Source organism: Cyrtonyx montezumae, unplaced genomic scaffold (assembly GCF_038088225.1).
Source record: "Cyrtonyx montezumae isolate F1298 unplaced genomic scaffold, pur_monq_1.0 scaffold_23, whole genome shotgun sequence".
Taxonomy (NCBI): domain Eukaryota; kingdom Metazoa; phylum Chordata; class Aves; order Galliformes; family Odontophoridae; genus Cyrtonyx; species Cyrtonyx montezumae.
In genome coordinates, this window is record NW_027071970.1 from 3026686 (window position 1) to 3043360 (window position 16675).

The following is a 16675-nucleotide window of genomic DNA, read 5'->3' on the forward strand; positions in this document are numbered from 1 at the left end:
TCAGCCCCATCCCTCAACCCCCTCCTGTACACTCCCCACCCCTGCCACCATCTCTGGGTCCCATACAACACCCTCCTCATTCCCCCCCCCCCTCACCCCCCACTTTCTTTATGGCCACGCTGCAGGGATTACCTCCTCCCCCTTTGATACAGAACATTTCAGAAGGAGTTGGTTAAAAAAAATTATTTACAATAAAAACAATTAAGCCTCCTTGGAGAGTCAGCATCCCCCCCCATCCTGCCCCACACACCAGCGGTTTCTTCCACCATCCCGGGGCACAGCTGCTCGGTGGCCCCAAGGCAGTGCTCCCCCTCGTGCTGCCTGCAGCCCCAGCACTGCTGGTGGTGACAGCCACGACCCCAGACCGTACTCGAGGCACTGAGCTGAGCAGGCCACCATCTCCTGTGCTGCGTGCCACCTCGTTAAGAAGGGTATCTGAGACAGAATGGGGAAAGGAGGGAGAAGAAGGGGAGAAAGGAGGCTGGAAGGGTGGGGTGGGAGCTGGGAGGGCAGGACGCTGCCAGGTGGTGGTGATGAGGATGCAGGGTGCTGGGCTTGCAGATGGAGCTCTGTTGACATAAGGAATGGATGTTATGTGCCCTGTGTGTCTTCTCCACTCGTCTTCTGAAGAGCCACCCCGCCGTGCTGCTCGCCCTCATCACCTACACAGGGCACAGAGCAGCAGCTCAGCGAGAGCCAACAAGCCAGGGAACAGTCCTTCCCTCCCTTGGCAGCTCCAGCCCCAAGGCACCGCCAGCATGAGGATCCAGGGCTCACCTCCTGGAGGGCAGCTGGGACGAGCAGCCTGGATGCTGCCCCCATTGACCAGCGCCATCACCTCGTGCTTGGTGGAGCTGCCCATCGTGTCCTCTTCCCTGTTCCCCTCATCATCATCATCATCGTCATCATCTTCCGAGTCTACCAGCACTAAGACATCATCCGAGCCCTGGCTCCTGTCAACAGCAGAGGAAGAGGAGGTGGGCTGAGGCTGAGGACAGCTCCTCCTGACCCCAATCCCCTGCATCTCCCCTGGCTTTGACAGCTCTACACGCCGACCTGGATGGACTCTTCCAACCCTGCACGAACAGCTGTGTTCACACCCTGCTGGCAGCAGGGCCACCAGCAGCACTCTGCACTGCTTCCCATTCATCTGACAGGACCACCCCTGCGTGTCCAGGGGCAACGACAAGTGCTCCCCTCACTCCCCTGCTCCCTCACCCACACTGAGCCTCACCCAGCCCTGCTCAGCCCTTCTGCTCCCACCTAAGAACAGTTCTGCTCTGCCCCACTGGAGATCACAGCTGCCAGGAAGGTGGACTAAGGAAGGTGTGCAGGAAAAGTCAACTCACCTGAATGCAGCACCTAAACGGGAGAGAAGGGAGAAGGGGGTGTTAGAAACCACTCCCAGAGCAGCACACCGCTGTTTTTGCTGTACAGCCCCTACCAGCTGTGCTTCAGAAAGGGGAGGACAGAAATGGCTCTGCACAGCTCCTGCAGAAGCTCAGGGCAAGGTGCCTGAAGCACCCAGCTAGGGAAGGGCCTTGAGTTCCAGCCCAGCTCCTCCAGGGCTCATGGGCTTCTAACACAGAGCAGGATGAGACCCGAGAGCTGGGGGCAGTCAGCAGCAGACTGCAGCACATCAGGAGGGGCAGGTAGGTTAGGGATAACTTTCCCCCCACGCCCCTGGCTTGCACGGAGGAGAGCTCCTACCTCTGAGGCACAAGAGAGGATTGTAGTACAAGACGACCCCAGAGACGGTGAGAACAGCCACCAGGGACAGGACCACCACTGCACCCACCACTCCAACCACGTTCGTTGGTTCTGCAGAAAGGGGAGACACAAGAGGCCAGCTCGTCACCGGGACACGCACGGATGCCCTCAGTTCAAATAACACAAGTCCCACTGTGCACAGGTTTGGTGTAACAGCCGTGCTTTGCTGACACGGACCACAGCACCGCAGGGCCCCTGTTTTTGTGAAAACAAACCAGCTCTTGCCTGTTGCTGCTTGAGTGCTCCTCTGCCCCCCAAACCAATGGGAAGGGCCAAGGAGCAGCTGTGCTCCTCCCTCAGGCCCACTATGCCAAGTGAGAGAAATGGGATCTTTCAACTCTGGGATGAAAAGACCCTGCTGCGAGACGGAAAGTGCCAGTGGATGATCACTGGTAAATGCAGCCCTCGGGGGCTCTCCAGCAGCTGCCACGAGCTGTATCCCTGCTCTCCTCTCAATCCTTGCCAGCCGCAGGCAGCCCTACTCACCCTTCACTGTCAGGCAGACGAACACCTCCCTCAGTCCCACGGGGTTCTGTGCCTTGCAGACGTAGCAGCCCCCATCAGTGCCCTGGGAGCAGTTCTGGATGGTGAGGCGGGACACGTTGCCCTCCTGGGCAATGAAGAACCTCCCCCCGGGTTCAATCTCTGGCTGGGTGATGCCCCGCAGCCACGTGAGCCTTGCTGCAGGCATGCTCTCGGTCACACGGCACGTCAGGGTCACGTTGTCACCCACAAAACAGGTCTTGGGGGGCTCCGACTCCAGCGAGGGGACTTCTGAACAGCCCAAAAGGAGAGAAAGAGTCAAGGAGGGGATGGAGGAGTTTAACATAACAAGCTATCAGCCATCTGACTGATCAGTAATCATTAACAGAAGGAAACGTTCAGGCTGAGACTTCAGCAGCCTTCCATGGGGCAATACGACACGATATGAGCAACTTTCACTTTCCTGTTTTTGACACCTGTGTTTGTATTGACGGAGGACAACGCTTGGAGGGCAGCCAGCAGGAACATGGCAGAGGAGGAAGGCAACCCAGGGACTGCCTGCAGGATCAGAATTACAGAGCCCTGACAACCCTTGGAGGACAAATACAACTCACGTTTTCAAAGGTGCTTTAGTCAGCTCTCTTTAGAGGCTTGAGAGGGGCTGGGGACACGCACAGCCATTCTGATATAAATCCAGGCCCAGGAAACTTAAACTCAAGCCAAGCAAGGCACTAAAGCCACTGGCTCACCTTCTCTGTTTTGGCCAAAAGTATGAGTGTTTGCACAGGTGAAAAGGTCAGTGCACAGGAATCTGTCATCCCAAAGCATGACTCAACATCTCTGCCATGCTACACCTCACCTGCAGGACTTCAGTGCCTCGTGCAGTCACCTCTGCACGGCCAAATCCTGCCAGGCTGCCTCGTTTGCATCCCTCCCCTGCAGCAAGAACCAGCAAGCCTGGCTCCAGAGGGCAGAGAATGATCAGGGTACCTGTCTGCCCCACCATTAATAATTAGTACGGTGAGGAAACCAACTTACTTATCTCCACAGAGCACGCTGACTCCTCCTGCTCGATGATGTGGCTCCCAACACACTTGAACACCTTGCGGTGGGAGAGGTGGGAGCTGTTCAGTGTTTCCACGTGAGTGTCTGAGGAGCTCGTGGAGCTGATGAGCCAGCTGGAGTTCTCCAGATCGTGCCCCTCTTCTCTCCAGTGCAGGGTGGGGTGGGGATACCCGCCGGGCCAACTGCAGAACAGCTGCAGCATCAGCCCCGAGGAGGAGGTCTCAGCCCAGCACTTTGGGGTGGACCGTGGTGGATCTGTCACGGAGAAGGGCACGCAGTTAGAAACACATTCAAGACACCTGGTGTCCCAGGGCAGGAACCCCAGCAAAAGCCTGGTTTTGCAATCATTCTGCTTGAAAATGTCCATGGTTTCCCCGTGTTACTCCCTGACCTGTGCACCACTGCCTCAGGGGAGTGTAACTGAACGACAGCCAACAGAGACCAAGCAGAGGCTGCTCTGCAGAAGGTATCACAGCAACCACTAAAACGCAGGGGAAGGACACATCTTTGCCACAGCGCTGTCTGATGGAGACAGCTGTCACTGCCGCGTGGGGTCAACACCCCCTCACCCAGTCCCCATCACACCGCAGCAGTGGGGACAAACTCCAAGAGAAGAGAGGTGGGGTAAGGCACTGCTGGCTTCATGCCAGGGCCAATCTGGGTAACCAAGAGCGTGTTTGCTATTCAAACACAGAAACGACTAAGGACAGGATGGGGCAGAAACCAATAGAAAACCAAGAGCAGTCCCCTCAGGCACAGCAGAGCTCACATTTCGTGCAGCTTGAGTTCCTGCCTCTCTCCCATCATCTGGTTTCTTTGCATTCCTGAGGTCGCCCAAGAGTATGATTTTGGTAGAGAAACTGTAGCACATACACACCCATACACAGACACACACGTGTTCACTTAACAGCCAGAGGGATTCTGGACTCTGATCCAGGCAGAAATAACACAGGGCGCCTGCGGCCAGCTTGCCTGCTACAACCCTCAACAAGACCCCACTGAGAGATGCTGCCAAACAAAGCCCCAAAGAAGAGGTGTCAGAAGGATGTTTGATGCTTATTTTGCAAAGCACATAGTGTAGAGTAAAAGGAAAAAAGAAAAATAATGGCAAAAACCCACATGAGCTCCAACAATACCCTCTCAGGGCTCGGCTTTCCAGGAACAGTACCTTTTATGATCTCTGAAAACAGCAAGATAAGGCAAGAGATTTGTCTATGGCACTTCCCCTGTTCCAGCTCTGGGGTGGTCTCATAACTGATCATCAATACTGGCCGTGGTTAACAAGAGCAACCCGTCAGCCTGAGACATGAGGAACAGCCCCGTGCTGAAAGGCAGACACAGGAAGAAGACTTTCTGGTACACCCAGCACGAGGTGGGTCAGCTGGTAACTCCCAGGGTTACATGCTGCATGAGTGACACGGTTTGGTGGTACGCTAGTGATGGGCTGATGGTTGGACGAGATGACCCCAGTGGTCCTTCCAGTCTTAATGACTAAGATTTGCATGCTATCAGTGTGGAAACAACTTTGATTTTGAGCGGCTCTCAGAAACAGTAAGTGGCAGCAGCACTGCTGCTCACAAGCATTTTGCTTCACTGCTCTAGATTTGGGGCTCCCTATTCTAAGCTCCACACCTACAAATTCTCTAAGACCTGATTCCTACAGTTCAGTCCCCTCCAACCCTGTCTGCAGGCACCTTGCCCCAGGAAGGGAATTTTCACCTGTGTGAACGTTCAGAGATTTAATCTGTACAGAACGGGCACAACTTTTACAACACATACCTGTCAACAAACACTGACAAAGAAGCAACACCCTGAATGCAAACAGAAAACGAGCATCGCTCTGCAAATGTTGACAGATTAGCAGGAAAGGAAAGAGCTCGTAAAGCACAGCTTGGCAATGAAACAGAACAGACAGCAGCCTCGTCCTCTTCCAAACCCTGTGACTGGTGTGGAGGACAGCAGCTCGCAGACCAGGTCTGAAGGTCTATGAAGGTTTCTAAGAGAATGAATAAGGAATGGAGATGAGACTTGTGCGACCTGCGAGTGGAAATTCAGTCATGGGACAACTTACTGGCTACCAGCAGCTGGACTCTGTGCTCGTGGTCTGTCTTGTTCAGCACTTCTCTACACGTGTAGTTGCCCTCGTCCTGCAGACGCAGCTCGGTGATGCGCAGAGAGCTGTTGTCCACCAGGGAGAAGCGGACGTCCGGGGGGAAGGCAACCCTCGAGGAGAAGAGCGGAGGAAAGGAGTGCGGATCCCCCTGGAACCACAGCACCTCGGTGGCTTCTTTGGAGACATTGCGGCACAGGAGGAGGATGCTTCCTCCCACCTTCCCAAAGACCACTTCTGCTGTTCCTGCAAACAGAGAAGGGAGAGCGTTAGGGACCAATTTAACACGCCGAGCCCCTCTCTCCAAGCTCCCCACGTCCTCTGCCGATCCGGACCAAGCACAGAGAGAGCCTATTTCATCCCGAGGGCAGCAACCCTGCTGAAAGCGAATGGGAATTCAGAAGGGAAAGGCCATTTCGGAAGGCAAGCCCGCCGCAGCGCAGCCGGGAGGCACCGCGGGCCGCCTCTCAGCCCGTACCTGCGGCACTGCGGCACTGCGGCACCTGCCTCCACACACACACAGCCAGCAGCAGCCGGGCCACAGCCGTCCCGCCGGGGAACCGCATCGCCGTCCGCCTCCGCCAGCACCTCCCGCTGGGGCCGGACCCGCCCTGAGGCGGTACGACCAGCCCTCCGCCCACACCTCCTCCCGGGGCCGCCGCACGCCGCCCGCTGAGCGGGTCCCCTCGGGGGCCGCCCGTCGCCATCTTGGCGACCCCACCGCCGCCATTTTGAGCGCCCCCGCCGCCATTTTGAGTGCCCCCCGTCGCCATCTTGGCCGCCCCCCGCCGCCATTTTGAGTGCCCCGGGCCGCTGCCGCCACGTTGGGCGCCCCTCAGCACAGCGCTGCGTTCCTCTCCGCTTCTCCCCGTAGCGATGGGCGGCTTCCAGGCCGAGAGAGTGGCACCCGGGAAGCGGGACCGCCCGGAGCATCCCCCTGTGACACCTCTGGGGAGGAAGGCGGCTTCGCCTTTGCGCGAGGGGCTTTTTGCCCCTAAGGACAGCGCAGAGCACAGGGCCGCCGCTAGGGGGCGCACTCCAGGCTGGAGCGCGGCGGGGCCGACAGCCAATGGGAGTGCGGCGTGGCGCCGCAGCAGCCAATGGGAACGCGGCTTGGGGGCGGGCCGAGCAGCGGGGCGGCAGTCGGTGGGGATCGGTGCGCGGAGCGACCATGGCGGCGGAGCTGGGGCTGTGGGACGGGCCGCTGTGCCTCAGCGAGGTGGAGCAGAGACCCGCGCACCCGCTGCGCGTCAAGTACGGCTCCGTGGAGATAGACGAGCTGGGCAAGGTGCTCACCCCCACGCAGGTAAGCGGGGCGCGGCCCTCGTGGCGAGGATGGAGGCGGGGAGAGCCGCGCGCTGACGCCGCCGGCCCCGCAGGTGCAGCAGCGGCCTACCAGCATCGAGTGGGACGGCTGCGACCCACAGAAGCTCTACACGCTGGTGCTCACCGACCCCGATGCGCCCAGTAGGAAGGATCCGAAGTTCAGGTAGGGGCGGTGGGTCGTTTTCTGTGTGAGCTGTGCTGTGCTCTGAGCGGATCGCCGCTCGTTGTGCGGTGTGCGGGGTTGAATTGGGGCGCTGCAGCGCGGTTCTGACCCGGTGCAGCTTGCTCTACTCAGCTCGGGCTCAGGAGCACACGCAGTGCTCGTTTCTGGGGTGGGAGGTGGGTGCTGGAGCTGCCTGCTGGGCTCTGAGTCCTGCAGCACTGCCTGCTGTGTGCCTGCTGATCTTGCGGTTACCCAGAGTCACAGAGCTGTAGGGCTTGGAAGGGATCTCCAGAGATCACTGAGTCCAACCCCCCTGCCAAAGCAGCCCCCAACCCAGGTTGCACAGGTAGGTGTCCAGGCAGGAGAGAGACTCCACCACCTCTCTGTGCAGCTCCAATGCTCCATCACTGCACCGTGCAGAAGTTCCCACACACGTTGGTGCAGAACTTCCTATGCTTCAGTTTGTGGCCATTTCCCCTCATCCTATCACCACACACTGCTGAGAAGAGTCCGACCTCATCCCTTTGCCTCCCGCTCCTTAGATTTTATAGACATGGATCAAATCCCCTCTGAGTCTTCTTTTCTCAAGGCTGAACAGCCCCAGGTCTCTCAGCCTTTCCTCACGCAGGAGCCCTTTATCATCTCTGCTGCACTCTTTCATTCAGATCCCTGTCTGTTTTGTACCAGGGAGCCCAGAACTGGGCACCATACTCCAGGTGAGGCCTCACCAGGGCAGAGTAGAGGGGGAGGATCACCTCCCTTGACCTGCTGGCCACGCTCTTCTTAATGCACCCCAGGAAACAGCAGTGCTCAGCTTCAGTTATCCTCCACTGACAGCCCATGGGAGAACAGCTGCTCAGAGCAGTGGGAGGTCATAACCCGTGTGTTGTCATGCAGTCTGATTTACTTTTAATTTTTTTAACCCTCTTTTCAGGGAATGGCATCACTTTCTTGTGACCAACATGAAAGGTAACGATGTGGGGAGCGGGACCGTGCTGTCAGACTACGTGGGCTCGGGGCCCCCCAAAGGAACAGGTGGGTGCCTGCCCGCAGCAGTCCCGGTGCCTCGGGCCCTGGAGGGGCTGTGGGTGGGTGAATGTGGGCTCGGGGAGGGGTTCACCTGCACCTAAATCCAAACCTGGTCATGGGCTGTGACACGAGCCAGTCAGGCATCTCAAGCACGTCTCCTTTCAGCTCACGTAGCTCGGCTGTGCTCGTCCCAGGGACCAGCAGTGCCCTCGGGTGGACGCAGGCTTGTTCCCTGAGCTGGCCTCACTTCTTCAGCCCCAGAACTCCCAAGCGAGGTGCACCTGTAATGCTGTTCTGTCCCTGCAGGGCTGCACCGCTACGTGTGGCTGGTGTACGAGCAGCCCAAGAGGCTGAGCTGCAACGAGCCCGTCCTGTCCAACCGCTCCGGGGACAAGCGAGGGAAGTTCAAGGTGGCAGCTTTCCGCAGCAAGTATGAGCTGGGCGTGCCGGTGGCTGGCACTTGCTACCAGGCAGAATGGGATGACTATGTGCCGAAGCTCTATGAGCAGCTGTCTGGGAAGTAGGGAGAAGGGAGCTGAGCAAGCACTGTGCTGCATCTCCGTTCCCCTGGAGACCGCTCTCGTAGTTCTGTTTAGTGAGTTGAGAACCCAGCTGCTCCTGCACTGACAACTTGAGCTGTAACCATAACCCCATCGCTGTCTGTGAGGTGAATCTGCTTTGGTGTCAGGTCGTGTGCTGTGCTTCAGCCTCCCCCTGGTGCTGCAGCCCCTGGGCTGACCTGCTCCGGGGAGGTTGTGACTCAGTGCCACTTCACTGTCTCCACTGCATTAAGATGGTGTTGTGGAGCAGCGGTGTGGGTACAGAACCACTTCTGGCTGCAGAGCCTTCTCTTTCCAGGAGGGGAGAAGGCAGCAAGCTGTAAGGGAAGCTGCTTTTTTCCTCCCCTGCGAGCATTGGGCCGGTGCCTCCACTGAAGTGAAGCACTGATCAGCAGAACGAGGTTCACAGCACTTCTCTCTGATCCGTGCCGCCGCTCAGAGCTGAGGCCTTGTTGTGTTCATGACCCCGTGTTTGCTCACAGTGCAATTAAACACTTTGCAAGGCGGACGGCGTGGTTGTGTCCTTGGGGGGGGGGGGGGGGAAGAGGGGGAGCAGCGTAGCAGGGTTCCTGTCCTGGTGTGGGGGGGAGGCAGGAGCCTCTGCTGGAGCTGTGCCTCTGTGCTCCGCCGTCGTCGCTGCCCACCCCGGGGTGGTTTCCCAACCCATCCCACCTCCGGAGCTCCAGCAGGGCGCGCTGCGGGGCCCTGAAGGCGATGCCAAGTGCTGTGCGTCCCGAGAGCTGGTGGATTCAGAGCCCCCCCCGGTTGGAAGGAGGGTGTAAAGGGAGGAGGTGGTGGGCAGCAGCGAGGTGTGACCCCCCCAGCAGCGGGGCAGCCCCGCAATGACACAGCGAGGCACTGTGATGAACACTTTTATTTACAAATATAATTAAAAGCTCTGACAGTTACTCATGCTCTTCCTTTGAACCTGAAAAAAAAACGTTTTTTGCTCTTTTTGTTTTCCTTTGTTGCTTTTTTTTCCCTTTTTTTTATTTTTTTATATTTAAAGTGCATGCAAAAGGAAGTAAAGCCTTTTTTTTTGTTTCGTTTTTCTCATTTTTTCTTTCCGTTTTTAATATTTTTTTTTCTTTTTTTTTTTTCAGTTTTTATTGTAAGAAAATACACGGTTTGAAAGTGTGAGCAATGCGGTTATCTATGAGCGAAACGCCGGGGGGGGGGGGGGGGGGGGGGGGAGGGGCGGGACCGGAGACGTGGAAAAGCAGAGCAAAGCAAAGGAAACATCAACAAAAGAGAACAGAAAGGAGCGGGGATGGGGACAGAGCTCCGAGGGGTGAAGCTGAGGGGGGAGAGGGGGAGGGGGGGGGAGTAAAAAAATTTCTGATCAGAGAAACAGTTAAAATACAATATGAAAATAAGTAAAAGCTCTCCTTAAATTCCTTCTATACACAAAATACACGATTTGACAAAGCCCAATTTGTGCTACCGGGATCCTGCGGGCTCGTTTAAGTGTATTCCCATTCTCTGCGACAGCAGAAAATGATTTATGATACAATCAAAGCATACGCCGAGGGGCGATGTCCGACCCCCCGCCCCAGATGGGTCTGAGACCCACCGGGACCCCCCACGAAGTACTCTCATGTCACCACGGATATGTACATCACCATTCAGAGGTTGGTTTTTTTTTTATGTTTTTTTTTTTTAATGTATTTTCTTCTCTGTAAAATGTATCAAATTTTTTTTTTTTTGTTTTTCGATCTTTTAATAAAACTTTTTTTTTTTTTTACCTTATTTAATTATTCCTGATGAATAAATACCCAAAAAAGAACAATAAAATAACATTATGCAGCAGCTAGTTCAAGGTAAGGCTGCGGATCTCGTCTCTCTCCCCCTGCGTTTGGATCGATCACTTCACCCCTTCATTTTTTGTTATTTTTTTTGCTTGTCCTTTCAGAGGTTGCTGGAGAAAGGAGTGATTGCTCGGGAGCAACGGACATCCATTTGGGGTTTGTTTTTCTGGGTTTGGTTTGGGGTTTGGTTTTTTTTTTGTTTGTTTTTTTCTCCATTAAAATCGTCTCCAAAAAAAAAAAAAAAGTTTTTCACTGAAACATTTCTTTTCTTTTTAATCATTGCACAGAGACATCGATACTGTGACATACTATGGAGAAAGGCCGCCAGGAGCTGTCCTGCACCGGGACCGGCGCGGGGGTTGGGCCCCTGGTGGAGTAAGGAGATACAGGCACTGGTCCGACACGATGTCAGCAAGAGAGACAGAAAGAGAGAGAGCACGCCCGTTAACGTGGGGGAATGTTGGTTTTGCAAGTTTTGTACTTAATTCTGTTTGCTTTTTGTTTTGTTAAATGGCAAAGAAATTTCGTCTCATCTATAGTCCTCCTTGGGGTAATCTAACGTGACCAAATTCCCGAAGCCCATTCTCAAGCTCTCCACGTCAAACGTTTCGATCTCTCGCTCCTGCCTTTCCAACAGAAACTTGATCCTCTCGCTGCGTTCCTTCTGGAGGGCGGCGAGCTCCTCTTCAATCTGCAAGAAGCACAGGGGGGGGGCACAGCCCCTCAGCAGCGCCCTCACAGCACACACGGGTCCCCCCCCGAGCACGGATGGCGGCCCCACGCTCCAGCTGGGACGGCTGTGTGCCCACATGCAGCAGCCCGCCCCACACCCACCTTTTGTTCCAGATGTGCCCTGCGCAGTGACACCCTCTGCTCCAGCTTCTGGAGTTCTCTTTCGTGCTGTGCTTCTGTCTGCATCTTAATTTTGCTCTGGTACGCGTTGAGGAGCTCCATCTCCTGCTGGAGTTGCAGTCTCAGGGCTTGGCATTCCGCTTCTTGGGCCTCGTCCAGCCGCAGCTGCAAGGGAACGCGGCGTGCTGCACGGACGGGTGGCCCGACTGCAGCCCCCGCCCTGCAGGCCCCAGCCCCCGCTGCACCTACCGCTTGCGAGGCCATCATCTCGTTGATGCTCTGCTCATACTGCTCTGCCAGGATGGCGAGCTTCCTCGTCTGCTCGTCCTTCAGACTCTTCAAAATTGTCTTGTGCTCACTCTTTGGAGTTACTTCCAGCTGGTGATTCTTCAGTGCTTTGTACTGCTTAGTTTGCACTTTGCACGTGTCCTGGAACTGCTTTTTGATCTGCATTTCCATAGCCTGCCAAGGAAGGAACGATGTGAAGAGCACAGAGAGCTTTGGGAATGCAGAGGTCAGAGTGTGCCCGAAGGGCACAACCACAGCTCCCTCTGCGCTCTGCGCTTCTCCCACCCTGTGCACGCAGCACCAGTGCGTGCTGAGGTGCCACTGAGCACGGGCCTGGGCCCGTGGAAGAGGATCAACAAACCTCCTTGGCCCGGGACATCACTGCCTTCCGCTGCTGCCCCCTGCCTCCCACACCGTGCGGTGGCCTTGCCTCTGAGGCCTCTTATTTCACTCGCCTGCACGAGCTGCCTCTCTCATTGCGACCAGACAGAGACAGCTGACCCGAGAACCCGTGGGAGCGTGCCGAGGTGAACAAAAGCACTACGCTTTTTCAGGCATTCTGAGGGAGAGCGCCATCTCCCAGGGCAGCTCTGAGCTCCCGACTCAGCCTGCAGCTGAACCCAGACAGGGCGCAGGGCTCAGCACGCCCTCGGTTGATTTTTAAAGCAAGGAAGCATCAGCCAACCCCTTTCCGTACCGAGGTCTGCAGGCTAACATGAGCGAGGGCCCGAAGACTGCAAGGACCACCAGGAGCAAATCCTGTCATACCTCGTTAAGGAGCGGCCTATTTTTATGGGCAGTCTCAATTAACACAGCACTTAACAGAAATCCTCGGTGAGCTCTCTGCTACAATAGCTTGCAACTTCCTCATACCACTGCAGCTCTGAGCAAAGGAAAGGGATGCAAGGGAGAGCACAGAGCGCCGGTGGAGAACGCTGCTTCTGCATCAAGCACGGCAGGACACGGGTTGGGAGGGAAGGAAAGCTTCCAGCACCTTCAGGTTCTTTGGTTGCTGCCGGAGCTCCATGAAATGCTTCCTGTGCAGCTCCCGCTCTCGTCGCTTGTTGTACTCCAGCTGATTCTCAAGCTCAGTCTGGTGCTGCAGCCGGATCAGGTCCATTCGCAGCTTCTGCAGCGTGTGCAGCTGCCTGTACTCCAGCTCGCGCGTCGACTCGTCGTGCCGGATCAGCATGGCGTGCTCCATTTCTTTCTGGGTCCGCTTCTTGTTCAACTCCTGCACAAGAGCACAGCAGAACACGAAGAAAAGGTGAATTTGCAAGGCCGGGTGCCCCGGTCACTCCCCTGGGTGGCATTCAAGCTCTTCCAGGTGCCACAGACAAGTGCACAGCACTGTGGGAGCACGGCCCTGTCACCCGCCCCAAGGCAGCTCCCAGTGACTGTCCAGCAGGTGGCACTGGGGCCACACGGCAGTCCCCTGCAGCTGCTGCAGGTCCCAGAAGTTTCTAAGTCATCCTGGGGTGCTCAGGGCTGGGGGGGACTGACAGCCATGCCCACAGCTGGGGGCCTTTCTGCCACACGATGGGAGATGAGGCTTCTTGTACCTTAATCACTAATGGCCAAAGGAGTAATCAGCTCCAAAAAACACGAGTTAAGAAAAACAACCGCATCTACCATCATATACAGGTGACTTTTTGTCCCCATGTGCCTTTGATAAAATGATATATTCCAGGTCTCTTTGCAGTGCACACAGTTGTTCCTGCACACAGTGCCCTGCAAGCCTAAGGAAACCTTCCCCAGCTGAAAACCAACAGAAAGGAAGATAACTGCTGCTGAATCTGTGTCTCAAAGTATTGCCAACAACCTGTAGAGCCCCGGGCTGAATCCAGCTCAGGTGAGCAGCAGTTCCAGCTCCACCTTTCCTGGTGCTCTGCTGCTGCTTGTCCGCTGCAGCTCTCAGCTCACCACCTCATCACTACACCTCATGCTGGACTAAGGCACAGCAGGGGCTGCCTGGCACTACGCATGCACACGGCGCCCAGCACACGGAGGGCTCGGTGTTGGCTCAGTCTAACAGATTCCTGCAGCAGAAGCAAGAATAATTAATTATTCTGAGCTGCTGCTCTCATGTTGTAATCGCACTGCGCTTCTCAGCATCGGCACCTGCAAATCCCCACTCCAACTTTGCTCTAACGGCAGAGACACTGCACATGTTCACATTTAAGCAAACCCTGCACCTTGGCAGCCAAAATAAAGACAGGGGATGTACTGCTCTGCTGAGATGTGCTCCATCTGTAGTGCTCAGCAGCCCGTGCGTTCAGCTGGGACGTGCGTGCCGTGGCCTCAAGGCAGGCCAGCCAGCTGCGTGTGCCCACCTCACACCTCACACCTGGCTGCAGCTCAGCGTGAACAAATGAAAGCACTCCAGGCCTCACGCGTTCCCACTTGCACAAAAAAAAGCTCTCGGTTACTGAAAACATCAACAGCTTCAATGGGAGAAGTGAGGAGGAGCATTTCCTGGTTAAGGTGCATCCTTCTTACACAGAGCTCAGGTCGACCCCCCCGGCCCACAGCAGGCAGCCCACACATCTCTGCAAGCCACTCCACCCTCTTCCATTAATAAACCAAAGCAACTACATTTCTGGATGGAAAACACGTCCCCAAAACTCATTTCATGCACTTCTTTCAGTTCTGTTTGGCAACTGAAAACGCTAAGGTCTAAGGCTATGCAGTCACCAAACTGATCCCCAGACATGAAGGTGTGAGTGAAAGAACTAGCTGGGAAAGCAACTGAAGAGTGCCATACTTCCCGAATGTTCTGCTGCTCCAGCTCGTGCCTCTTGATCATCGTTTTTCTCTTGAAGAAACGGCAGTTTTTGTCGTAGTAGAGTCTCTGCTGGCTGAGAAGATGGGCCTCCTCTTCAGCCTGTGTGTGCTGCAGGTTCTCTTTGTGTTTGGATATTCTTTCCTGCTTCTCTTTCTTCGGTGTGCTGTGGTCCTCGTTCATTTCCTGCATGCACAGGGTCAGAACCAAGACTCATCTTAGCATCACTGCGACACGGAACCTGGAGAACCATCCATCATTGGCTGCTCCTCCACCATTCAGTCCATGAAAGGGCACCAGACACAGAACCAGGTCTGTCACCCAGCCGTGCCCAGCCCTGCTGCATTACGACCCCAGGAGGAGCAGGGAAAAGCACCCAGTAAGCACAAACACCACCAGGTCTGAACAGTGCAGCAATGAGAATACAGAAAACACCACTGCAGGGGAGGGTCTGCCAGCCCAGGAAAGAGAATGGATCTAAATCCTTGGCCCCTTGTAACTGCTTTATAAAGGGGTGCAGCCTGGGATTAAGTTTCCTTTATTTCAATGAGACTCACACTCAAATCTATTGAATCAGAAACCCAGCGTGGCTCTTTGCTATCCCTTCTGTCCACCCTGCTTTCTTAACAGCAAATGACTTTGCTGTCTGGTGGGGACACAGTTTGGGACAGACACGGGCTGAACACTACTTCTATTTTTCCACTTCATATAGGTAATCCCAGGGGCTTTTATTCAAGTGATACCTACATCACTGCTCTGACTGCTCAATGCCTGCAAGGAAAGCAGATGAGGAAAAGGGGGAAGAAGAATTCTCCATGAACTGATGTTTCCCCTCATCACCCTCAGCTTCAGAGATTCCACTCCACACCACACTGTGCAGGCTCCTCCATTTCTAGATCATTCCAGAAATGCTGCTAGGTGACCCCAGCTCCTGACGGTTTACTTGCCAGGAATCTAAATTTGCTTCCACGTATGATGGCATCCCTTAAACCCCCGGGCTGGCCTGGGTTAATCAAAAGGAAAGTCTAGTTCGTGCTCATTCCACACCCCTTCAGCCCTCAAAATGACAGCTGCTTGCCTCTTTAATCTTTTCCTTGCAAAGCTTGTATTGTTTCTTCTGACTTTCTAAAAAGGTCGCCAGGTCTTTCTTTTGCTGAGCCAAAATCTGTTGCTGGAATTTCTTCTCATCTGCTGCAGCTGTCTTTGCCTGCAAGGCATAGAGGAAGAGAAAAAAAAAAAAGGGGTGAAGGTGCAAGCATCAAATCTGGAATCCAGCATAAATCAGGTTTCTCTTGTGCATTTTCAGTCCATCATTTTCCCATCCTATGTCAGACAAAGCTAGCAGTATTTGGCCAAATGAAACCTGCTCACACAAAAATAAGAAAACGACAGAATGCCCACACACGTTTAAGGGCTTTCTTCTCCTCTCTCTCCACCTCTGAGGGTAAAAGCCCACTAATGACGTGGGATGGTGGGTTGGCTTTCTACAGACTGAGTGACAGCAGGCTGCAACTCGTCACGACCACACCAGCCCAGCTCAGCCACAGCAGAGCCCCCTGCCAGGTGCCCACGAGTCCCTCAGCCCACGGTCAGCAGCTGCAGCACTGCTTGATGCCAACGGTGTCAATGTGTGGCTGTTCCACCAAACTGGCCAAGGCAGCTCAGACAGCAACCCCACCACGTGCTCAGGAACACGGGTTTCAAGCACTGCTTCCGCTGCCTTTCCCCTCAGAGCTGGTACACTCCTCTCGTTCATCCCATAGCCCTGGGGAGCCCACATCTGTACTCACCTCCTTCTCCATCACAGCCACTTGCTTCTTGGCCAGCTTCTCCAGCTCAATGGACGAGTTGTTGGCATGTGTCTCCACCTCCTTCTGCAGCTTGAGGCGGTGCTCGTCCATCTCGGCCTTCAACTTGTTTTCCAGGGCGATCAGCTGCTTCTGGTGCTGGCGCCGCATCCGCTTATATCCTGACATCTGTTCCCGCAACTCGTTCTCCTGCTCATGCTCATGGATCTGCCTTGTAACCTGATGTCAGGAAAAGGGAAAAGAGCTGCTACGTGGCCTTCTGCATTGCCCCTTGTTAAGTGCTTACCTGCAAAGCACGCCACGCTCTGCTGCACTCTTAGCCGTCAACTTGCAGGAACGCTGTTCCAGGTTATCACGAACCAGGCCAAAAGGTTTCTCCCTCCCCATTCCTCCCCCATCTTCCCAAGCACTTCATGTGCATCTCCACTACCACAGCACAAAACGTCACGTGCCCAACGAAGAAAACAAGTTGTTGATCACTATGGGAAATCCTGGAGGAGCTCCCGCTGCATAACCTTCCTTGGAGACAGGCACCAAACCCCAAAGGTTACACGGACTTACAAGATGGCACCGCTTCAAGGAGCTCGCCCCCATTCTTGGAAGCTTCCCAAGCTCAAGTCTCTCAACACCC

At 55.2% G+C, this 16675-nt stretch overlaps 3 protein-coding genes across 13 annotated transcripts in view; 1 reads left to right on the forward strand and 2 right to left on the reverse strand.

The window, feature by feature from the left end:
- Nucleotides 1-580: 580 nt before the first annotated feature.
- On the reverse strand, nt 581-6036 carry VSIG10 (V-set and immunoglobulin domain containing 10). Its single transcript, XM_065738824.1, has 8 exons — nt 5907-6036; nt 5390-5674; nt 3292-3573; nt 2257-2544; nt 1711-1821; nt 1350-1362; nt 778-953; nt 581-662 (listed from the first exon to the last, which is right to left on the reverse strand). Exons 1-8 carry the CDS (start codon nt 5992-5994, stop codon nt 592-594), a joined length of 1314 nt encoding a protein of 437 aa, XP_065594896.1. The 5' UTR covers nt 5995-6036; the 3' UTR covers nt 581-591.
- Nucleotides 6037-6557: 521 nt separating this feature from the next.
- On the forward strand, nt 6558-8666 carry PEBP1 (phosphatidylethanolamine binding protein 1). The gene is made up of 4 exons (XM_065738890.1): nt 6558-6734; nt 6808-6917; nt 7852-7952; nt 8253-8666. Exons 1-4 carry the CDS (start codon nt 6600-6602, stop codon nt 8468-8470), a joined length of 564 nt encoding a protein of 187 aa, XP_065594962.1. The 5' UTR covers nt 6558-6599; the 3' UTR covers nt 8471-8666.
- A 1908-nt stretch (nt 8667-10574) lies between these two features.
- The window catches only part of TAOK3 (TAO kinase 3), a 66423-nt gene continuing 60322 nt past the window's right edge, over nt 10575-16675 (reverse strand). For all 11 annotated transcript variants that reach the window (XM_065738860.1, XM_065738868.1, XM_065738859.1 and 8 more), the window contains 7 exons: nt 16027-16263; nt 15315-15443; nt 14219-14422; nt 12449-12688; nt 11416-11628; nt 11149-11331; nt 10575-11005 (listed from right to left, as the gene is read on the reverse strand). In XM_065738860.1, coding sequence (XP_065594932.1) covers nt 10844-11005; nt 11149-11331; nt 11416-11628; nt 12449-12688; nt 14219-14422; nt 15315-15443; nt 16027-16263 — 1368 coding nt within the window. In that variant the 3' untranslated portion in view covers nt 10575-10843. The remainder of the gene's footprint in view (nt 11006-11148; nt 11332-11415; nt 11629-12448; nt 12689-14218; nt 14423-15314; nt 15444-16026; nt 16264-16675) is intronic.